General features: G+C 35.9%; 2 protein-coding genes across 2 annotated transcripts; one reads left to right on the forward strand and one right to left on the reverse strand.

The window, feature by feature from the left end:
- Window positions 1-210: 210 nt before the first annotated feature.
- Window positions 211-1,652, reverse strand: LOC129221248 (DNA oxidative demethylase ALKBH2-like). Its single transcript, XM_054855702.1, has one exon. It carries the CDS (start codon window positions 1,570-1,572, stop codon window positions 754-756), a length of 819 nt encoding a protein of 272 aa, XP_054711677.1. The 5' UTR covers window positions 1,573-1,652; the 3' UTR covers window positions 211-753.
- A 16,775-nt stretch (window positions 1,653-18,427) lies between these two features.
- Window positions 18,428-21,044, forward strand: LOC129220787 (axonemal dynein light intermediate polypeptide 1-like). The gene is made up of 2 exons (XM_054855218.1): window positions 18,428-18,529; window positions 20,799-21,044. Exons 1-2 carry the CDS (start codon window positions 18,428-18,430, stop codon window positions 21,042-21,044), a joined length of 348 nt encoding a protein of 115 aa, XP_054711193.1.
- The last annotated feature ends 3,551 nt before the right edge of the window (window positions 21,045-24,595 follow it).

Here is a 24,595-nt window from a genome sequence, read left to right on the forward strand (position 1 = left end):
TAAAAAATAAAAACCTTAACTGACCCCAGAGTCATTATATTAGAAATTTACCTTTCATTTTAAGTTTCCCTGAAAATGAATGAAAGAGTACCTACTGTTAGAAAATTTAAATATAAACACATCTTTTGACATTGACATTAAAACAAACTTATTCATTTTTACATCCTGAAGAAGATTTTCTTTTACTTTAAAAGACATTTCCAAGAAAATTTTTATTTTGAAACAAAGAAATAAAGGAAAACTCTATACTCAGATCAATTGCTGAATAGAACAGGAACATATTCAGTGCCCTACATGTAGAAGGCTCCTGGATGTTTATTTTCTTGTTTAAATGAAATGCAAAAATAAAATAAATATTTCAAAGTTTAAAACAAATTTCATCATCAGTAAAATATGTCTCACTGAGATGAGAACACTGCTCAGGTGTGTTGGAACATAAAAACTACTAATAAGTAGAAGTAACATAAATGTTTCTGTGCTTAAAACAAATTTCTTTATCAGTGAAACACGTTTCACTGAGATGAGCAAATTGCCCAATTATGTTTGGAACATAAAAACTATTAATAGTATGAATAACAGATAAAAATTTCAAAGTTTAAAACAAATTTTCTTCATTGATGACACATGTCTCACGAAGAACTGCTCAGTTGTGTTTGAACATTTAAAAAAATACTTAAAAGAAATTTTGATGCTCCAATATAATGAAAAAGAGACAACTTGGAGGATAGTGAAACTTTAGCTCGTCAGAGCAAACTATTCACCCGCTTTATGAGGATTCATTCTTCTGAATGTTAAATTAATTCTTGGATTTTCAACTTTACTTCGTGGCAAACAATGGTACCAATATCTATTTGTAGGAGCTTTCATTTCCAACAGACTCCCATTTTCTAAGGTAATCTTAACTGAGGGAAAGTTCTTCCTTGAAAAAGTAAAATCTCGGGTTTGCCCCAGAGAAACAGAAGCTATTGAATAATCTTTCACCAAATCTTTTTCGTTGTCTTTGTGGGCACCCATATGATCCTTACCGTTTTCATATCTGTTAATTAAAACAAAATTATATTCTGAGCCGGTTGCATTCTCTACATCCTTTTTGACTTCTTTGAGAGTCTCAGTCCAAGGCTCAGCATACATTTTAAAATTAGAATATGTGTAGCTCAAATTGTCATCACCATATGCAGCAACGCTACGAGGCATTCTGTATTCCTTGCCAAAAATTTTTATTTTTGCCTTATCTCGATCTAAGTATTTGATTTCATTTTCTAATTTACGGAAAATAGAGTAAGCTTTGGCGTCAGAATACAGCTGATTCAATTCGAAAGATAAATCATTTTCACAATACACTTCGATCTCAGATTTTACTCTCTTAGGCGGATAAATGTGCTCAGGACTAACACCATGTGTCACATTTAAATTTTTACAGTCCTCTTCGAGCTCAGATTTTACTCTCTTCGGCAGAGAAATGAGCTCATGACTAACATTAAGTTTCATATTCGAATTTTCACATTCTTCTTCGAGCTCCGACTTTATTTTCTTGCGAGGAGAAATTAGCTGAGGTCTAACACTACGTTTCATATTGAATGCAATATAAATCTAACAGGAAATCTGTGACAATAATATAGAAGGTGGTAAAATGTTCAGAGAACTTTTATCGTTTACGATAACAACGTGACAAGTGAAATAAACAAAAACATTTTACATGTGCTAGTAAGAGTGATGCCACCTACCAGTATCAAATGCAAATATTTATTTTGGTTGCGTTCGCGTACCTCAACTGGTCGACCGTTGATAACTGGTGACTGGAGGTGCAAGCAACAATCAAAGAATCGAGGGGGGGAGGGGATACAGCGCTGCCAATGGCGACTAGCTACTATTTTGAAAGTAAAATCGATTATTTAAGTCAAAATATGGGAAAAAGGAACTATTGAAAACTAGTATGTTGTGGCCATCACGAAACTTTCTTCTATATTTTTCTTTTTTTTTCTGATCCCTCCCCATGCTTGACGAGGAAGCAATATTCCCAACAAAAACAAAATTACACATGCAAAAACTTGACCACCATCCCAATGTCTGAATTGTTGTAAAAGCAAAGCAAAGAGCGAAAATTGAAAGTTATTTTAAAAGCCTTGCTTGAATTAATTACAAATATTTTATTTGTTAACAAACATAAGATGGCAACAGTTAAAAATTTTAAATCATTGAGATAATATTTCCTATCATTTCCATACAATTAAAATCACGAGAAATACGCAGACGACAATCTATTACGATTTATCTTTCTTATTGTTGCATTAATAAAAATATTTTTATTCGCAAAAAAAAAAAAAAAAAAAAAAAAAAAAAAAAAAAAAAAATCAACACCTCTTGGAGCGATTGGCGTCAAAATAGAACCAAAGCCTGTTTACATATGGATTCACATATATTCCAAATTTCAACCAGAACGTAGCATTACTTCTTGAGATAGGGCACTCAAAATGGAAAAAAAGAACGGGTGATTGCGCTACCCCCCCTTTTTAGCTGTTGACACAAAAATAAAATCAGTTTTTATACCCACTAAGGGCTACTTGCCGATAAATTTTTCTTTCATTCCGTTCATTATTTCTTGAGATACAGCAGTCACAATTGACGACAAAAAACGTTCTATAGCTCAACCCCCGTTTGAGTTATTGGCACCAAAATTGAATCAGCACCTGTTCCTGTTAGTACCAACATATGGACCAAATTTTGTTTGATTCCGCCAGTAACTTCCTGAGGAATAGCAAGCACGCGTAACTCGAAAAACGTCCCATTGCTCCACCCCCCTTGGAGGAATTCGCGCCAAAAACTAATGGGCACAAGTTCACATAGGGGCACATATGTGTACCAAATTTCGTTCGATTTCATGCGGTAGTTTTTGTTGTAGAGCGGCCACAAAAAACTGGTCACACACAGACGTGACACACATACATACACACACACACACACACACACACACACATACATACACACAGACAGACAGACATTTTCCAAAAATGGTCGAAATGGACTCAGCACACCTCAAAACGTTTGAATCCGTCAAAATTCGAAATTCGAAAATTTGCACGAATCCAATACTTTCTTCTATATATTAGATATAGAAGAAAGTAAAAACGTCGACTATTTTAATAAATGTAGCTAAAATAGGTAAAAAAAGGTAGTTTTTTTTTCTCTTTTTTCTCCTAGGAGAAAAAAATAGAAAATCGCTTTTTAGTTTACCCCCTAGTTACCGGGGGGAGGGGGGAATTTTTTACCGCGTTTAAGTTTTGAAAACAATTGTTTTATTAAGCGGGAAAATGAAATGTAATGTTTATATTTTTGCATAAAAAAAGTTTCGTTTTTACCCCCGATCTCGATTTTTGTAAAGGTATCGTTTTTGTGAGTGCATTTTTACTTTCTTCTATATCTAATATATAGAAGAAAGTATTGGATTCGTGCAAATTTTCGAATTTCGAATTTTGACGGATTCGAACGTTTTGAGGTGTGCTGAGTTCATTTCGACTATTTTTGGAAAATGTCTGTCTGTCTGTGTGTGTGTGTGTATGTGTGTGTGTATGTATGTGTGTCACGTCTGTGTGTGACCAGTTTTTTGTGGCCGCTCTACAGCAAAAACTACCGCATGAAATCGAACGAAATTTGGTACACATATGTGCCCGTATGTGAACTTGTGCCCATTAGTTTTTGGCGCGAATTCCTCCAAGGGGGGTGGAGCAATGGGACGTTTTTTGAGTTACGCGTGCTTGCTATTCCTCAGGAAGTAACTGGCGGAATCAAACAAAATTTGGTCCATATGTTGCCATTAACAGGAGCAGGTGCTGATTCAATTTTGGTGTCAATAACTCAAAGGGGGGTTGAGCTATAGAACGTTTTTTGTCGTCAATTGTGACTGCTGTATCTCAAGAAATAACGAACGGAATCAAACAAAAATTTTTTGACAAGTAGCCCTTAGTGGGTATAAGAGCTGATTTTATTTTGGTGTCAACAGCTAAAAAGGGGGGTAGCGCAATCGCCCGTTCTTTTTTTCCATTGTGAGTGCCCTATCTCAAGAAGTAATGCTACGTTCTGGTTGAAATTTGGAATATATGTGAATCCATACGTAAACAGGCTTTGGTTCAATTTTGACTCCAATCGCTCCAAGAGGTGTTGATTTTTTTTTGTTTTTTGCGAATAAAAATAGTTTTATTAATGCAACAATAAGAAAGATAAATCGTAATAGATTGTCGTCTGCGTATTTCTCGTGATTTTAATTGTATGGAAATGATCGGAAATATTATCTCAATGATTTAAAATTTTTAACTGTTGCCACTAATGTTTGTTAATAAATAAAATATTTGTAATTAATTCAAGTAAGGCTTTTAAAGTAACTTTCAATTTTCGCTCTTTGTTTTGTTTTTACAATAATTCAGACATTGGGATGGTCGTCAAGTTTTTGCATGTGTAATTTTGTTTATGTTAGGAATATTGCTTCCTCGTCAAGCATGGGGAGGGATCAGAAAAAGGAAAAATATAGAAGAAAGTTTCGTGATGGCCACAACATACTAGTTTGTAAAGGATTTGTTTTTGCAAACACGATTTCTGAAAAAAGTTTGTTTTCACTACTACTTTTTTTTTTTTACTGTTTTTTGGTTTTTAATTTCTTGTATTTGTACTTATATTCATTTTTTAAAAACAAGAGCTAATTTTCTTTCGATCGGAAATATCACGAATGCGGTGCTTCGAGCTCTTTTTATACAGTAACTGTTGTTTTTAACTAACAGTTAGACAATGAGAAATTAATTATTCTAGAATGTGTCGGTACTGGTTTCTCAAGTGATTTTTCAGGGTTGTGCTAAAGTTTGGTAAATGTTTTTTAAAGTTTTCCTTTTAAAGGTTGCTTAGAGAAAATTTGCCCCACGTAAGTCTATCACACTTGATGGCATTAATAAGATAAAAATGCAATTTTTAAAGAAATGGGAGACTGTTTTCCGTATCAGGTATTTTGTACATTAAAGGCACAACTATCTTTCGTAGCGGAATAACTCAGTAGCCCTGCGGGGGTAGGGGGTCTTCCTTCAGAAAATTTTGAAATTTTACAGTGGAAATGTTTGTTTTTAGTTAATTTCAGAGTGATTTTTTATTTTTGCAGTTTACTGGCATTAAGGACTTTATATCGTTTTTTGATTAAGTATATTACAATAGTCATATGTTTTGCCTTTTATTAGCCATGTTTGTTTCAAAGAAAAAGAAAATTGTAATGTTATACCAATACATACCCAATTACAGAGTATAAAAATATTATATAATGCAGCACTGAAAAATAGTTTAAAAAATGTTTAATCACCAAACGCGATAACTTGCCAGAAAAGACAACCACTCAAACACATGCTCCGATCCAAAATGGCTGAATTTAAGCTGATGCGTCGGCTCGTATATATAAGGGGCCTTACACCCCGTTTGCACTGCGAGCTAAGCGCGCTCAACCCATCAATGCACTTACGAGCTAAGCGCACTTACTTTAAAAGTCGTTTGCACTAGAGAACGCACTTAAAGTTTAACTGCAAACTCAGGGAGGCTAAAAGAAGGAGCCTCATCTCCTTTGGCAGCGGGGCGAAAAAGTGACCGGATTATTCCATCGCCAATGGTGGCGCTAGTGGTCCATCTCTCGCAGTTCGCTCGCCTGATTTAACCGACCCCGAGTATTCGACTGGGTGGATGCCGGCAGTTAGCTAGTTTGGGGCCATTGATACGAAAAATTTGTTGGAACTCAATAATATCGCGCGGTCAGCACGATGGACCTAAAATTACTTTCTTTCTTATATTTGTTCTAGAATTTAGACATTAATTCTGTGTGTCCTCGATCTTCTTTCTCCTTAGTTCTTTTACTCCAATTAATTTATGCAGTAACTTCGATCAACCCTCTCCCCAGCTCCCCCATAAATTTTGCATGATATAAGCTCATTTAAAATTAAATATTTCACAGTAATATGTGCAATAATATTTAGTTTCTTTTTTTGTTTACTTCTGCTGAAAAAGCCGTTTTTCCCCCCTTTTTTTCTGGTGGATTAATCTTTAAAAACGATAAGAAAAAAAATAATTAATACTTTGAACATTGAAAAAAACTGCTTTTTCGTTAGTTAATTGTGAACAATTAAAAAAGAATCTTACAAGAAAGTGCTATTTAATTCAAGCGTTAATCTAGTTTATTGCTTATATTTATCAAGCTAAGTTTCGTTTTCACTTACCATAGTTACTTTCTTTCTCCTCCTCCCATACATAAATTTCATGTGATATAAGCTTACATAAAACTTTATGTATTACGTTTAGTTTGAAATTGTTGCTCTGCTCTGGATTTAAGTGAAATTTGAAGAAAAAAAAAAGCAAAACATAAATATTTTGATGAAAATTATAAGTTAAACAGTTCAATCTTAATTTCAATTGAATTCTCTACATGAGTGCGTTATTGAGTTTTTCTACTACAGTGGAGTTTCTATTATTCAAGTTAAGCATATGTGAAATTTAATAAATAAGAAGAAAAAGGACATGGAAATATAACTAGAAGGAAACAAAATTAGTGATTTAAGTTCCAAAACTTTAGTTGTTCATTGCTACTCTCTTTCTATTTTTTTAAATGAATAACTTTAAAATCAAGTCTTCTCGCTTACTCTTAAAATTAAATGCATAGTACTCAGAAAAATTATGAAAACCGGATCGTAATTTACGGGTTTTATTGGGAGAAAATGTTTTTAAAAGCCAGCTAAAATCATTTTTAGTTTCATGGCAAATGAGCAGAACAGCCATATCAAAAACAATATACAAAATAGAACACAAAATTGCACAACACATAACAAGAATGAATGCTCGCTAAAGTCGTAGCAGAAATACAAATTAAACACATCGAATGCAAAATATGCCAAAAACCTAGGGTGGAGTAAAGTATTCTATGCTTCTTTGAACAGCTTTCATGGCGAAAGTAGTTTAATACTTCCAAATATACAGGTGATAGTTTTTAAAACACACTTGTTTACAATGCTTCGCTACGAGCGAAAAGATATAAGTAGTGCGAGAGATGATACTCTAGCGGCCTTTGGCGGAAGTGGAATTTCGTTGCCAAACTGCTAACATGGAGATTCGTCTCCTTCCTTTTACTCCCTGGTCTTGTTGAGCGGCTTCCCAGTGTCGCTCAACTGAAGCGGCTTTGAGATGCGCTAAGTGAATGCGCAGTAGGTTAGCTGAAAACTAAGCGGCTTAATTCCGCCAGTGCAAACGGTGCAAACGGGGTGTTATTATTATTAACCTTTGCCGTCTCTGTTGCGACGGTGACGTATTAACTCGTAAGCAATTGAGTGTTGCCGCTCAAAGACGGTGTTGAAAATGAAAAAATAATAATAATTGACCTTATTTTTAAACCAAGGCTCGATACGCGTTACGAGTGAAGTCTTGGTATAACCCTTATTATAAATACTATTATAACTGTAACTTTGTTGGTGTCAGTGTGAGTTGGAATGTAAAAACATAAGAGCAATAGGTTTTAAACGCACTAGATTTAAACTTCGAAATGATTGAAGGCGAAGAACCACTTATTGTTAAATACGAGGAGATTCCATTACCACGGGAATCTGCGAAGGACAAAGACATAGCAGAAGTAAGCAGCGCGGAATTTGAGAAAAACCGGAAACTATGTTTTGATAAACTGTTTCAAAATTGTAGTGGCAAACTGTCGCCACTTTTTTTTTTTTTTTTTGCCGCAAAAGTTTAAAAGTAAATGCATTTCGCGGGGAGATTTCGATAATTGGGAATTTAGCGACCTTTATTCATTGGCGTCAATTTTCGGCTCCAGCGCCCGCGCGAGAGGTATTTTTCTTTGCAAATCTAAACAAAGAGACAGGAAACATCTATTCACATAGCGTTACTATAAATCAGCAGGGGGGGGGGGGGTAGCTCCTGGAAACGCCCACTTATTCACCAAATGGCGATTTCAACCAAATCTAGTGATTGGTTGAAATCGAGTTATTTTGGATTCTGACGACTAAGGCGTGTGATTGGTTGAAATTGCGCCAAGCAGGGGGTGATTCCAGACTCGCACCCAGCAGGGTTACCAAAATAAAATTATTTACGCCAAAAATGAGACGACAGCGCCAGATTCCCAAGTACCGAAATATCCTCAATTTCGCTCTTGCTGATATTGCAGGGCTCCCAAATGGTTCGCTTTTCCCGCCAAAGTTCGTTTTTTTGGGTTAAGTCCGCTTTAGGCCGCTTTTTAGCATTTTGGTCCGATTAGTCCGCTTTTATATTGTTTTTACTAAAAAATCAGATTTTAACAGTTTTCCATTACGTTAAAAGGTACTGTACACCCAAACACGCGGCCGCGGTGCCTTAACCTGACTTTCCCGTATTATTTCACTTCAGATTGACGTCATTACTCCTCCTTTCAACCGCTGCAGCATGGAAATCCATTAAAAAGAGGTTTGGGGAGGAGTTTTGACGTCGAATCGTGGAGCAGGGTGCCAGAGCCGGCCTTAGGCCGATTAGAGCAAAAAGGTCCAATCGGGCCCCGCACTAGCAGGGGCCCCGCGCCAAAGAATAAAAATCACTTTTTCCTTTAGATAAACAAGAGGAAAAGTGTTTGAAAATAAAAAGTTCAAATTTAATATTTAACAGATGCTTAATCTGGGAGTGCGGAGCTATACTCTTAATTCAATCAATGGAATAAAAAAGTTTCCTGAAGTTTTCAGCAAATTTTAAATTTTCCAAAAGCATCACAGGAGTTATAGTTAGAAAAATATATTTTCCGAAAAAGAATGAAGCGAAAAAATCATGCATACGAACAAAGTTTACTAGACTTATTAGCATTTTCTTCGTTACCACATGCGTTTGTTTTAGTTTTTTCGTCCGCCATTAGACAGTGACTGCAGTGCCCCCTATAGTTCGTTGGAGTTGCGAATAAATATTTTTATATTTTTGGCGATTTGAAGTTGTTTTGTCATGCTACATTAGATTAACTCGTTTCAATTTTTATTTAAATAACTAAAAAATTAATAATTTTTTGTTTTTAATTCAAATTTCTAGTTTTGCAAACTTAATTTTAATTACTAATAGCTTATTTTCGGTTATTACTGTTTTTTTAATAGGGGGGGGGATATTAAATGTAAACAATTGAGTGCGTAATATTTTAACTGTTTGTATTTGAAACAAATTTTGAATTATAAAATTTTATAAAGTTGAATTTATGTACATCATTTCCTTGTCATGATGCTGCTAAAGAGGGGAATTAGTCCCCCCCCCCCATAAAAGTTTAAAGCACTCATGGCCTTGCAATCATGGATTATTTTTTTTTAATCTAAACTTTATGATTCTTAAAAATATACTTTGAAATATGAAAATTGCAAAACTAAGTTTCATGTGATCTGCTTCTCTTTGTCATTAAGCATTTCAGACATTTTTAGGAAAACTTTCAATACAGTAAAGTGGATCTTTTATCTAAGTGTCTGTTGTAGAAAAAGCAGTTTGTTTTCTTATACTTTTTATATTACTTCCTGTTATTTATATGTAAGCATTAAATGAAATCTGCATGCAATATTTACAGTGCGAATTTAGGGTAGTACCTTGAAAAATATTTTTTTGCTCTTGAAAGTGCTTAAATTTTTTTCTCCCTAAAGGATATGAACCCTGTGATAAGAGATTAAATTTAAAATCCAAATATAAAATAATTTTATTATAAACTCAGTTGTAGCTTTGTTAAAAATCAAAACAATATTTTTTAGGTTTCAGTTTGAGTCATGGGAAAGTGGAAATTTCTCAACAAATAGTCAGATGAAACTGGTGAAGATGGGAACAAAATTAGAGACTGGAGAAAACAACAAGAGAATAACGGTTTTTTTTTTTGTTTGGTGTATGATAACGCTATTAAGAAGCATTACAGGACAGAAAAACATAAAAATAATTTTAAACTAAATGAAGATGAAGCGCAACTTCATCTATCCTTCAGTGAGACTACCAGCATCCCTGGTTCAAGTCGAAATGTATCATTATGCCTAATTAGTTCTAAAGAGGTTGCCTTAAGTGCTGAACTAAGTGCCCCCCCCCCCATCCAAATAGTTGTGTAAATAATATTATTCAATGGATAAAAAGATCAGTTTCACAGGTGATAAAGGAATTGTATCATTATTATAGTTAATTAACGAATTATCTTCACGAATTTAACCCAGCTGGCAACTAATTAGCCCTTTGGTGCTTCCCTAGGTTTAACTATGAGTGGTCCTCCCAAGGTCCTCTTTTTGATCCTAACTGGTCCTCTTTAGTCCCTTTTTTGATTGAAAATGGTCCTCTTTTACCTTTTTCTGAAGCTAAAATGTGTTGGGAGCCCTGATATTGCTAGGGAAAAAAAAGTTATTTCCCAAAAAACGGCGCTGACGCGAAATTTGCAAATATATCGAAATACAGTGAAACCTGTGTATATATCCCCATAAAATGTCTCGCAAAAACGGGACATTTGGGGGATCTCATAAAGTGGAGAAAAAGAAATTGGCAATAAAATTTCCGATCAGTGAAATTGCTGCTGCCAATTTTATCCCTAATAATTTAATTTAACATTTTAATGCAGCTTTTGATCTTGTCAGAGATTTGTTTTGTTTAAAAACCAAACATTAAGTTTTAAATTCCACCAATACAGTAGACGCCGCATAGTATATGAATCACGTTTGTTTAAAGCAGCTTCGATTCCATAAAGCGGCTAATTCAATAAAGCTGGATTTTGTTTTGTTTTTGACAATTTGATTCATTTAAGCGGTTAATTAGCCACTAATTCAATTAACCGGCGTCCACCGTATTAATTTTGTCAACGTTTGACACTCACACACACAAGCAGATAAAGCGCTTTGTGTTAACTAGCTCGGCGAAAAGCTCCGAAAACGCGCCAAGTGTTCCACGTTATGACGTTCGTCCGGGACATTCAATAATCGGTATTTCTGCTCGACCGCTAATTTTATTCTCAAATTAGCCAAAACCTTTGAACCAAAGCGCAAATTAATTGAATTACATGACATTATAGAGCTAACGCAGTGAAAATTTATTTTGTAAGGGAGGAAGGGTTCATAACAGTCTTTACATGTATATAAAATATCATATTAGAAATGGCAATATGTGTGTTGAAACCAAGAATTGTGCGAAGTTGACTCCTCAAACCTGCTGGCTGCACCCCTGTATTGCAGTAGGAGTAGTAATAAAAGCCTGTTTATGAAACAAATAAAAGTTTATAAAGAATTTGAAACAAAAATATATCATGGTATTTTCTGCATGCTAGAGTTCTGAAGAAGAGGAGATCTCTAGCTCGGAGGAAGAAGAGGATGCAGATGAGGGATCATCTGCGGGAAGACCAGGCACGTCAAGCAACGAGACAAAAGCAGAATCCTTGAGAGCAGCGACCGTAGCCAACATATTAGACAGCCTCTTTATACCCAGGTATTCTTTCTTTATGTCAGCACTACAAGAGGCCAATGCGTTATAAAGGGTGTCCCAAAATTAACGCAAGATTTGAATTTGCCGCCATTTTTGCAATAAATTGTGGGCAATCTTGAAAAAAGAACAATTTGGCAGCTGAGGGTCTAGGGTTATTACAAATGGAGCGTTTTCGATTCTATAATGCGTTTTCATTAACGAACAATTATTTGAAAAATAATGAAAGTTTGGGCGGATCAAGCAGGTTACTTTTATTGGCGCTCGATATCGCAATTAGATAATGCGCGGGTGGTTGTGGGATTGTTGACATAGACGTTTGACTTCAAATAACCCCATAGGAAGAAGTCTAATGATGTTAAATCACACGATCTAGGGTACAATTTGTATCACCGAAACGAGAGAGTACACGAACAGGAAATTCCTTATGCAGTGATTGAATTGTTTCGCTGGCTGTATAATAGCATAACACTTCATTTTTACTAACCCTAAACTCCCAGCTGTCAAATTGTTCTTTTTCCGTGGCTGCCAAAAATTTACAGCAAAAATTATGGCAAATTCAAATCTTGCGTTTATTTTGGGACACCCTTTAGATTTAACTCGGGTTTTAAAACAAAGAAGAGAAGACAAAAAATAAATCAAATTAATTGAAATATAAAAAGAATGCTTGCCTAACGAAGAGCAGCGAAGAGCATTTGTTGATTCTCATTGTTATCGACACTTCTAACTTGTAAATCCCCCCTCCTCCTTTATAAAGCTTATGCCTGTGCCAGAAATTATAAGTTTTTAAAGCGTTGTCCTCACACCGAGGAACTTTCATTTTTGCCCCCTTTTGCACTTTCCGTTTTGTTATTTTTAATGGGTGATTTTCAAATGCATTGACACGGTTAAAAAAATTTTAAAAATTTTGTTTTTATAAACATTAAAAATTTCTTAGGTATAAATTCCTTACAATTTATAGTTTTCTAACCAGACGATTATTTGTGAGTTAATCTGATTAGACTTTTGAAATTTCAAAAAACGTCATTGAAAGTCACCGTTTTTCTCATGAGTTTTACCTTTACAAAACATTCTGTAATTTATTTTCTAAAAATAAGTAATATAGTAAATCCTGATGAAACTATCTTCATTACTCAGTGATAAGTCAAAACGGTATAAATATTTATTTATTTAAGAAATTTTATAATATTTGAATAGCTGTTTTTCTCATGAGTGTCACTTTGTTTCCTTTTTAAGGGTTAAGTCCAGGGCCGGATTTAGACTTAACGGGGCCCTAAGCTAGCTATTTCAGGTATGAAGCCCCTTTTATAGTTTGAACAACATTTCTCTGGGTGGTTTAAGAGGCGATTTTTTATTATTTTCCTTTTACCATGTTTGTCTCTTTCCTCACGTTGTTGATCGTGTTTTTAATGTGTTTTCCTTCATGTCCTGTTTGGATTGACCTTAAGAGGGGGAATGGTATCAAGAGAGTGATTCAAGACTCCCATTTAGGTGGAGTATAGAACAGGCCCGTGTCCAGATTTTCACAAAGGGAGGGGTTTTAATCTTACCAGTAGGGGGGGGGAGAATTCAACCCCCTTACAGCTTTTAGTTTTACGACAAATTGCCGATCCCAGTATGGCGTTTATTCACATGTAAGGACTGCTGTATTCTTGAAGGATACCTCTAGCTGTACAAGTTACCAAAGTATTCCTTCGTTTCACAGATTCGCTTTAATCAAACTTTGCTTGCTTCTTTTTAATTAAATCTGTTTACTATGTAGTATATTGCAATGAGTATTAAAAACTCTTCACAAATTCTTTTATAATGTAGAATGTATATCAGGTTGTTATGTTCTGAAATAATGCTTAATAAATTAAACAAGAAAGAGCTCTTCGCAGATGCAAATTACATAGCCAAGCACAATCACTAATGCATCTTCATAGATGTAACATATTCCAAATTCACCATAAGCTCCTTACAATAAGCAATATTCTTTCTTTGCATTCGTAGATCATTCAGCGGTTCGTCCGCCATACTTTTTCCGAAATATTACATCAGTTTGTAAGGCTTTAGCAGTTGTAAATTGCAAAAAACTTCAGAGAGAAATTTAAAATAAAATAAAAACGCTGAACGCAAACTTTCTCATTAAAGTAAATTTAAGTCAAATATACGTTTTCTTCATTTTGCTTATTTTTTCCCCCAAGGGAGGGGTTTAACCACTAAAACCCTCCCCTTGGACACGGCGCTGGTATAGAATATTCCCCATTGTAGGGGGCCCGAGGGTTTCTCCCTCGGAGGAAATTTTGAAAAATAGATACAAATTTCCGCATTTTGATGCCTTATACGATGTAGTTGGAACTACGAAAATATCAGGATAGCAATAGCCAAAATAAACTTTTTTAAAGTTATATACTCTTTCGAAAATTAAGATAATACACAGTAAAAATTGTTTTTGATTCGAAAAATCAATGTCAGCAATTGCCAGAGAGAAAGAGTGCTGGAAGAGAACAGACAATGTACTTGCTCACATTGGGTTTTGGTACAATTAGTGTTTAATCACCCCTCCATCGACAAATATACAACAATGAATTAAATATGAAATGATCAATAGTAAAAAATGCTTTAAAAGAAATGTTGTACAGTTTTACAAAATCGGTAACAAGAGAGTAACATACTGCTCATTTGAACAATTCATAATTTATGCACTTGATCTATACATATAATAAAATAAGATGTTCGTGTGTGTGTGTGTGGCGCGCATCTTGGGAAAACGGTAAGGCCTAGAAAGATGAAATTTGGTATACAGGTGCAGTTTTTGCTGAAGATGTGCACCTCGGGCTTCGGTTTTTGATATTTTAATTAGAAAAAAAGTTATTTAATGTTTTATGTGATTTTTAGCACTTTTTAGCACTTTTAACCCCGAAAAAACCACGCCAGACGAATATTTTTTGTACTATAGTGTAGGAAATTTAATTTTAAATATGATAAATGAAAAAATTTTGAAGGCAGAGCAAGTTTTGTATTTTTTATAGATTTTTGAAAAAACCTTTAATTTGCATTTTTTTCTGGGTTTAGTTTTTTTTCGAAACCCATCCTGCGAATAGTATTGAACCCTCAATTCTAAAATTTTATTTGGTAATAATAAAAACACTCTGCCCCCTTCAGAAGAAAAAAGTTTTTAAAAATACGCAATAGTTTTTTTTTTTTTTTTACAATTTTTTAAATGCAGAACGCAACGCGAGCTGTTCGCTTGCCGGCTGAGTTCCGAATTTACTTCATCAGGTGATCCAACTGAAATAGTTTGCCTTTTCTTCATCTTTTTTTTTTAAATTTTTTTGCAAGCGCTACTTTTTGCCACACTACGGGAAACATAGAGCCTTTTTTTTTTTTTTTTTTTTGCGGGCTATTTTGATTAAATAAATAAAGTCCGCGATTTTTTACATGATCTGTGTTTTTGTTACGGATTGGCGGTTATGTTAGGTAGATACAGAGATAGAGATTGAGTGGACAAAAAATGCTTTTTTTTTTTTCGAACTAATACTTATATAAAGAAAAAAAGATAGTTAATTACTGTCAGAGGTAGATATGCATAAATCGTATAGATAGATAGATAGACAAATATAGAGGTCAATATAGAGATGGACAGCAAGAAAGAGACATGCCCGTCATTTAAAAAACTTCAACGGGGTGTCAATGCCCCCTCGCCCACACACCATGACTTTGAAAAAAACAATGCTTTCACATAAAAGTGGGAGTGCTTTTTGTTATTTTTCGACAAAATTTGCATGAAGAGTACGCCGTTTGTGTCTCCCCTCCCCTCCTTTAAAAGTATTCCAAACGACGGAACTGGAGATAGGTCTAGAAAATATTTTATTCAAACTACCAATGATATAGACAGATATAGATTGATTGATAGCGCCACGAAATTTATCTAAGCAGCCGCCGAAGGCGGCAATATTGGCGTAAAAAGGCGAATGATAATATCGATACATAAAGAAAAACATTAATACCGTCGCTAAAATGTCTAAGCAGCCGCCGAAGGCGGCAACCCTGGCGCAAAATGGCGAATGTCGTAAAAAGGCGGACCAGCTGGTCGCCGAAGGCGGCTAGTAAGAATAAAATTCGAGTCCACTTTGCTTAGGATTTTCAAAGACTTATCTAATTATTTTCAAGGACTCTAGAACAATTAAAATTATTTCACGCACTTCATTTGTACTTTCAAGTCTCTAATAGTTTAGTACTTGATTGTAAATTTTTACAGTCCTGTTCTAACTTTGTAAGAACAGAACAAATTTTTTTTAATTTAAAAGGAAAAAAAACTATAGATTTCTCATGGCAACAACTTTGCTTCAGTTGCAAGTGGGGCAGAAAACGGAAAGGTATAGGAGTAGTGTTTTTTTTTTTTTTTCCCCCGTGCTGAACAAATTGAAAATATGCAGAAGTAAGCTAAAAGCAAGCAATAACAAAAGAATTTTCGAAATACTGCATTCGGAATGATATAAATAGCAAGAGATGAAACATGTGAGTCACAAAAATTTGTAATATGTTTCAGCAACGTGAGAACCATGATTTTTACATTTTTGGTGCAGGATGTAGCAAGGAGCTGAATTTGACATATGTATATGTATTGGGATTCCTTCTCCCTACCCCCTCCCATTTCTGGTTTGTAGCCACACTTTAAAAATTTTTCAAGGTTTTCAAGCACGAAAAAATAAAATTAATTTTTTCAAGTACTTTTCTTTTCTTTTTTTTTTTAAATGAATCATGCTAATTTCCGGTAGTTGGGGGCCCCTGGCAAGGCGGGGGCCCTAAGCAGTAGCTTGCTTAGCTTGTACGTAAATCCAGGCCTGGTTAAGTCCGCGATAAAGACGAATTAAATATTTTCAATGCAATTACCATGAATAGCTAAAAAATTTCAATATTGAAACCAATTTTCAAGGATTAAATTAAAAGGTTAACAATACAAATGATGAATTTTAGCTATTAGTAGCAGTCATACGAGATAGACTCGTGAAATAATTTATAGTCACCACAACCATACTTTAGCATTTTATTTTGAATCTTTTATCTTGATTTGTGATTGAAAATATTTTTCAATATTCTTATAAAAAAATCAACAAAGTTATATCGACTTGAATTCCACTAGATTTAATTTTTTGAGTACTAAACATTGAACAATTTAAAAACCCTACATCAACCCTTTGAAAGTAGTTAAAATGTTGTATTCGGTAACATCAACATCCCTCTTCACATTTCAAATTTTTTCCTACTTATTTGATAGATGTGTGGCCACCTTTATGAGTTTTTGATACGGCCCCTCTAGGGGTGCCTACCTAAGGAAGGGGGGGGGGGGGAGTCATTGTGCAGACTGCGCCATAGACATTTTTAGGGGGGGGGGGTTGTTTTGAAGTGTATTTTTCTACTTTTTTCAGGAGGGGGCTCTTGCAATTGGGGGGGGGGGGTCTTCACGCTATTTAGGAGAGATGCGCTCTTGCTCTTAGGGGGTGGGCACCTCTGTGGCCCTTGGCGGTAAAAGGTTGAAGACCTCTAGTCTAAGGTTTAGTTTTATTAGGAATTGTGTCTTTCCGTTGGACAGCATACTGAAAGACTTGAACTACCGAGTATTATTGTTGGATTTATCACCCTTTTACAGGAACACTTGCAGGATAATCTGTGTACCCTTAGATCAGGCTTCTTTTCTTTCCTCCGAACAGGCACATTGAACGAAATGGAAGGCAGTACCTGCAAAGGCTTTCCCGTGAAGCAGCTAGCCGAGCTGACTTAACTGAACTGAGCAGGACTTTCGAACGCTACCTGAAAGAGAGACACATACGCATGAAGGGATTCTGTCCCGTTCGAAGAGAGCTCTTTGATTTACTTTTTGGTAAGAAAAAAAAATCCTCGAAGGGTACGAGGGGGGGGGGGGGAGGAGCGTCAAAGCCTAACTGTTCGCAAGGGGGGTACGTATGTATGTATGTATCTAATTTCGTTCAATCCCATGCATAATGAATTTTGAGTTACATTGTCCTCATAAAATCCATTCATACACTCGAAGACAGAGAGAAAAGCTTATAAAAATGCTTGAAATGGGTTCAGTCCTTAAAACGTGAAAAAATCCGACATCATTCGAAAATTTTCACGAATCGAATACTTTCTTCTGTACTTCCGATACAGAAGAGGTTAAGAACATTTTTTTGCGGACATCATGAAAGTTTCATCGATATCTTTTGATGAACACACTGTCTTTTAAAAATATCAAAGGACGACACTACTGTTTGACCATCAATCACATGCAAAGGCTAACAGCCGATCGGCAGACGGAAACGGAAGCTTTTATTAGTTTGCTGGGGATGTCATTTTGCTGAATTTTAAGTGGTAAAATGAAGCGAAACACGATCATTAAATTTTTCTTTTTCCCCTCCTAGACTCTTTCAGATAGAAAATCTTTCTTAATATACTGCGTTCACGGCTCATTGATCGATCGAAAAAAACAAACACCTTGCCAGAAGGTTTGCCACTATGCCACGTTTGGGAGTTTTCTCTGGAATAAAAAAAAAGTTCACCAATAGTATTCGCCTTCGTCGTCTGCTTGACATCAATTTTGCTCTGGTCTAAGCCAGACATGTGACAGACGATTTACACAACGCAGTACAGCAGCGTGCAAAATTTTCCACGGCAAACGTGGATCGGACAGTAACTTGGAGCGATCGGAGTCAAAACTTAATCAGCGCCCGTTCCCATTTAGATCCACTTATGTCATAATTTTTGTCCGGATTCTCGCACTTACTGCTCGAAATACGGTTGTTAAGCTTCAAGAGGAAAACGTTCGATTGCGCTACCATCTCGGAGTGAATGGCCTGCAATAACACATCAGCACTTGTTCCCAGGAGCCCGTGAACCCCTGACAGTTCTCTCTCTCCTTGCAGATGAGCTAATTCGGCAGGTGAGCATCGCCTGCCCGGAGAGGGGAGTTCTGCTGCTGAGGGTGCGGGACGAGTTCCGCATGACTATATCCGCCCACGAGAGGCTGAGAGAATGTGGAGTGGAGTACGGAAGCAGGAAAGGATTGCTGGCGGAGCTCGAGACAAACAGTATACGCATTCAGGTACTGTCCGACATTTTAACGCGAAATCGTACTCGAATTTGCGCATGCGCCAAGTCTCTTCTAATTTTATCAAAACAGGGGGTGATAGCAAGAAGGAAGTAATGAGCAAGCAAAAACCGAATGCATCGGGAAAGTGTGCTTCCTTAAACCATCACCCCTTTTTCAATTGGAACCGTTCTCAGCTGCTAGTCGCGGAGTTCGAGAACAGACAGTACGTACACCCGATGTCGTTGTGAAACGTATGCTTGATACATAAAAAGTCCATCGTAAATTCAGCGAGAAGTTGGCTAGCCAGACGTCCCGGTTTGACCGGGACAGTCCCGGATTTCAGACAAACTCCCGGTGTCCCGGCCGGTTTGCTTCAGGTCCCGGAAAAAGATAAATATGATTAGATAACCAAAGAAGTCTAAAAAAAAAAATTCTGTGAAGGATTATTTTGGATAATTAATTAGTCATTTGAAACATAGACTTGTAAAATTAATATCGAATCAGCTTGTGAGCATTTTTACGACATTAAAACCAAAAATGAGTTTCTAAAAAAAGTCCTAGCGAATGAAAAAATAATTACATTTAAATATTGTTCAAGTTTTTATTCCTCATTCAAAGTATTTCTTCTTACGTAACTAACAAAGTAACTAAAAAATATTGACATGTAAGAAATAAATGTTTAAATTTATCTGCTTGTGTCATTTATTATTAACCCTGATTTAGACTCATAATTAGTATTTATTCATAGCGTTGAGAATGAACTACCCTCTAAAACACGCTAAAAACCAGCCAGGGGTGTGTTCCCTTCAAGGGTGTATGTGATCCGAAGTTTCCAAAACTTTTGGGTTGACAACACATTCTAAAGATGAAAAAGTATTAAAAAAAAAAAACTTCTAAAATGTTTATTTTCAACAGTTTTGTTAGCATATTTAAAAGTTTTTATGGAGGGGGGGGGGGTGTAGAGCTTCCTCATAGTTTCAGAAAATTTCATTGTCTTCGGAAAATTTTACTTGAGTCCACTCTTATCCCTGGTTTCCTTTTGAATGCTCGCGACGGAAGGAGAGGGGGGGGGGGATTCCGATGTCCCGGTTGAACATTTCAGAAATCTGGCAAGCCTAGCGAGAAGTAATACTGGAAGTGAACAAAGCAACCTGATACTTGTCGACACTTTAGAGCAGGAATTAAAATGAAAGGAGCTATCCATTAGCTTAGCAAAAGCTGACACAAAGACACCCAAGTCACGTAGCTCAACAACAACTGATGGTTGGCACGTTTTGAGTGAAACAAGCGAAATAAACCTGAATTCTTTCAATGCTTTGCTTTAAAATTTATCACGTGACTTGGGGTCTTGGTTTCATGAATGAAAGTTTTCACTCCCTCCATTTTATCTACTCTCAATAACCGACACCGTAGTCTGGTTGGCAATGGGATGGCGAAAAAAACGCCAATCAGATGAGCGAAATGTTCCTGAGAAGAACCGAAAATCCGACGAGTAATTCATGAAAGTTGCAAATTTTGGGGCAAAACACAACCTCTTCGTTTCTTCCGCTATCAATTCTCCCTGAATGCACTAGAGTAGGTTAGAGAGAACGCACCTTCTCCAACGAAGGAACCGACACCCCCAACTCAAAATATGTTTTAAGTCAGGTGACTACTCGTCTCTCTTTTGGCTGGAGTAAAATTTAGCGAAGAAATTATCGCCACAACAATTCCAAGAAAACTCGCTAAATACTGAAAAATTTCCCTCCTTTTCCACAAATAAAGAAAATTTTACCTCTTATCATGTGATACAAGCAGAAATAGAAGATACCTCTCCCTTTTGAATGCACTGTAATGTTCTCTGTATTTATTACTCTAAGCTGTGATACACTGATCGATTCAAAACCGCAGAAAACTCAATTTTAGATATGTATCCACATAACTAAAAACAGTTCAATTCGTAATTTATGGTTTTTATTGCGTTTCGAAATACGAAAGTTACTGTCCAACCACGGATTGCATGGAATTTTCAAACGGCCAGATAAGACGAATCTATGTGAATAAGGGGGAAAAGTAAAAATTTGATGCGTCTATTCCGCTCATTTGAATGAGACTCTGCTTCTGCAAAAGCTGACATCGGTAAAAAATAATAGAGTCGTCCATTTCCGGCTGTAAAATGGATGTTTGTCTTTCCATACAATCCGTGGTCAGACAGTAAGTTGCCAGTCAAATATAACCATACGTGATAACGACAAAATAGGAATCATTCTTCGTATTGACGGGATGTTTTCCAACATTTCAGCACGAGCAGCTGAAGGCGGAAGTGGCTAGAGCCGAGAGGAAAATTGGGCAGCTGGAGGCCGAGATCGCTGCTGAAGAGGAATCTTCCAAACAGCGCATCGACATGAAGGAAAAGAAGCACCAGCAGAAGATGGAGTTCCTCAAGAAGCTCAACAAGCAACTCAAGGTAAAGCTTGGCCACCGAGAGATGGCGGATGACCTTGAAGAGGAAACATCATTTATATTATTTGCAGTTGGTAGAATCTAACAGAAAGCGCTGAGTATTAAGGGTCACGTTCTCACTGATCTTATCCATTACAAAGCAATAACACACAACCTATTACAGATGATACAAATGCTTCCGTTTCAAGGTCATCCGCCATCTTTCCGTGGTCAAACTTGAAGCGAATCGAGTTTCCTACACCGCCGATTGGTCACAAACTTATCATTAGAAAAGTGCTAACTATTAAAGGACGACTGTAGTCAGAATTTGCTCTGGGACAGCATAAAAAAATCTCCTCCGCATTAATCGTCAGTCCCAATGACATACTTCACACTCCACAGGGTGCACCGTACCTCCCACTAATTATGGTTAAAGGTTGGATGGGACCCTAAAGACGGTTCTAATGTTTTGATCCAGACCAGAAGCAGGGCAATACCTGGTACAGCACCCCCAGAGGTATTGGTTCACTTGGAGGAATTTGTGGCCACGACTTATTTAACGTGTCCCAATCACCATTAACAAAGGCGGAGGATGACTTCGACCGGCTGGGGTCAAACCCTGGACCCTTCGGTTACAAGTCCGACGCCCTATCGACCAGGACACTACTTCAAATCTCGATGACATACCGTCAACGGGGTGAAGTTGCCCAATTTTCCAATGTTAGTTTGTACCATTTCTGATGCTTGAGAACCTTTTTTTTTAGATATTTAGACAGAAGAAGAACAGCTCTGAATGAAAGGTTTAACCCTTACGCATACTGTGAAGCTTCAGAAATGATACAGAATTAACATTTGAAAAGTGTGCAAATTCACCCCAGTTTACTTACAAGCTTATTTAGATGGTAGAAGAAATAAATACAACATTCCCAAAAGCTGAGCGAATTTTAATTTTCTCGAAGTCTTCAACACCTATGGAGACCTTACTTTTAGGACCACCCCTCAGTTTAATTTATAAAGTAAAGTGAAGGTTAAAGGGACAGGAAAAGGAAAGTTGTTTTTAGAAAATAAATTGTTAAGAAGTTTTACTTTAATTGACGATATAAATACCTTCGTTGTTACAACTCTTTGGCATCTAATATATATAAATTTTTAATTCTGGACCGATAAAAATCAGTTGAATTTGGACTAAAATGTCTGGAGATGGCATTTCGGACAACAGCCAATTTTTCAAGTTTTATGTCACATAGCGTTAGGAATAAAGGGGAATTTAGGTTTCGTTTTGCCGCAGTCTCGTTTTGTGTAACTACGCTTGACAACCACGTCTTTTCAGTTGACACTCGCTGGAATAAACTCTCCCGATCCCGACATTGAACCATCTGATTTCCCTTCATTCCGGTCACGATATGACAAAAGACTTGAAAATTTGGATGGTATCCAAAATATGTTCAGATCTCTTGACCCAAAACCTACTGATTTTTACTGATCGGGGATTGACATAGATGAGAAAAGGTAGTTGGTAAAGATGGTAATTGCACGATTGATTAAAAAGAAAAATTAGTTTAAAATTACGGGTTTGAAAAAATGACATCACTTTTGGGCCCTTCTAGTACTGGAAAGCGACAGAAATGTACTTCAAACTACACTGATTTTGAGAAAGCAGTAAAGAAAACACATTAGTTCAAGACTAAGCAGCAATCAGTGTATTTTTTAACCTCTCGCTATCTTCATGGACGACAGTTGTGTTATTACTCCCTAAGGCGAAGCAAAAGCAATATTGTATTCACCAGTATTAAATTCGTATAACTAAAAAACGGTTAGAGTAGGGGGGGGGGGAAGGCCGGTTCACCGACAAGATGCGGATCAGATCCGCCTCCCAGTTGTGCCTCTCACTCCACCTGCCACTCTTCCTCCCAATAGCCGCCTCCCAATTGCGTGCTGTGAAAGATTACGAGGGTATTTCGAGCGTTTTTGAATATTTTCACGCGTTTTTGAATTTGTCGTCTTTTTCTCATAATCTTTTACGAGGATATTTTTGCGCGTTTTGAAAATTTTGGATCGTTTTGTACTTTGTTGTTTTACCATGAAAGGTTACAAAGGTTTTCCCCGCATTTTTTGATATTTTGGCGCGAATTTTATTTATTTACACACATACTTGACTTTGTCATTTTTCGTGCATTTTTGAACTTAGTCGTTTTTTAAAAATAATTTCTTGTTTTAAGTTGATGGTCCCAACATCCAGCCCGGTATATTAAAACAATACACCACATCATTTTTTTTTTTTTTTTTCATTTAGGCCTCAGACTATTTTCGCTTCTTTTTGAACTTATTTTATTTTCGTGATTTAGATTATTTCCAGGCTTTGTGGACTTTGAATCTTTTTCGTAAAGTTGATTATTTTCATGCATTTTATAGTTCGATTATTTACATTAAGGCCTGAGACTAATTCAACGTTTTCGAACTTTGAATATTTTTCGCGATTTAGGTCATTTTCCCGCCCTATAATCTTTAAATATTTTTCGTGATTTTGATTATTTTCATGCATTTTATAATTCGATTGTTTTTGCCATTTTGGTCTTTGACCAATTCAGCGTCTTTTGATCTTTGATTATTTTCATGTGTTTTCGGACTTAGTCGTTTTTCGAGCATATTGAACTTTGTCGCTTTTCATCGATTTTTTTAAACTTTACCCTTTTTTCCCCGACTTAGATTATTTTTTTCCCCGACTTAGATTATTTTTATGAATTTAGGTCTTACAGACTATTTTCGTTTCTTTTAAACTTTGATTATTTTCGAGCATATTAGACTTAGTCGTTTTTTCATAAATTTTTTGAACTTGTTGTTTTTCCCGACTTAGATTATTTTTACACCTTTCGGACTTAGAAGTTATTATTCTGGACATTTTTTCAGTTTTGATTATTTTAGAACGTATCGTACTTTTATTATTTCCCCGTATTTTTGAACTTAGAATATTTTTCGTGATTTTTATTCTTAGATTATTTTCATGTTTTTTTTTTTTTTTTTTGTCTTAGTCGTAACCCCCCCCCCCCCCCATGCACTTTAGAGTTCGATTTTTTTTTTTTTTTTTTTTTGTATTTAGGCTTTAGACTATTTTACTGCTCTTTTGATTATTTTTCGCAATTAATTTTTAGACTTTTTTTTTAATGTATTTCGATTTTTAACTATTTTTGCATTCTTTATTTATATAAAAGTATATTTGACTTTATCATTTTTCCAATCTATATATATAAAAATGGAGTTTGGTAAATTTGTTCCCTAAGATCTCAGAAACTACCCGGCAGAATTGGCTGAAACTTTCACCGTTTGTTCAGTTTGGTACTGGGAAGGTTTATAGACCAGTTCGAAAAAAATCCGATTGATAGTTCCCTTTTTATTCCAATTTTAGTCCTAATTTTCGCATAAATGCCTCAATATGACGGTGAAAAAATAAATGCACATATTAAAATTATGTGTCCGCGAAAGCGCTTATTTTTCTGCTGAAGATGGCATCTGTTAGAAAGTTCTAAGTTGTATGAAAAACGAGTTATGAGCTTTTTTTGTTCCATGTTCGAAGGCTTTCCTCAACCCAATTCATTATTTAGTGTATCATCTCAACTCCCAGTTCATAGTTAGAATTGTTGAATGTTTTTGTGTTTCGTC

The sequence above is a fragment of the Uloborus diversus genome, chromosome 4 (assembly GCF_026930045.1).
Source record: "Uloborus diversus isolate 005 chromosome 4, Udiv.v.3.1, whole genome shotgun sequence".
Classification (NCBI taxonomy): Eukaryota; Metazoa; Arthropoda; class Arachnida; order Araneae; family Uloboridae; genus Uloborus; species Uloborus diversus.

Excerpts from the sequence above, each read along its gene's own strand:
- LOC129221248 (XM_054855702.1), bottom strand. The coding sequence starts at position 1,572 with ATGAAACGTAGTGTTAGACCTCAGCTAATTTCTCCTCGCAAGAAAATA.
- LOC129220787 (XM_054855218.1), top strand. The coding sequence starts at position 18,428 with ATGACTATATCCGCCCACGAGAGGCTGAGAGAATGTGGAGTGGAGTAC. Across the intron at positions 18,530-20,798 it reads CAAACAGTATACGCATTCAG|CACGAGCAGCTGAAGGCGGA; the intron begins GTACTGTCCGAC and ends CCAACATTTCAG.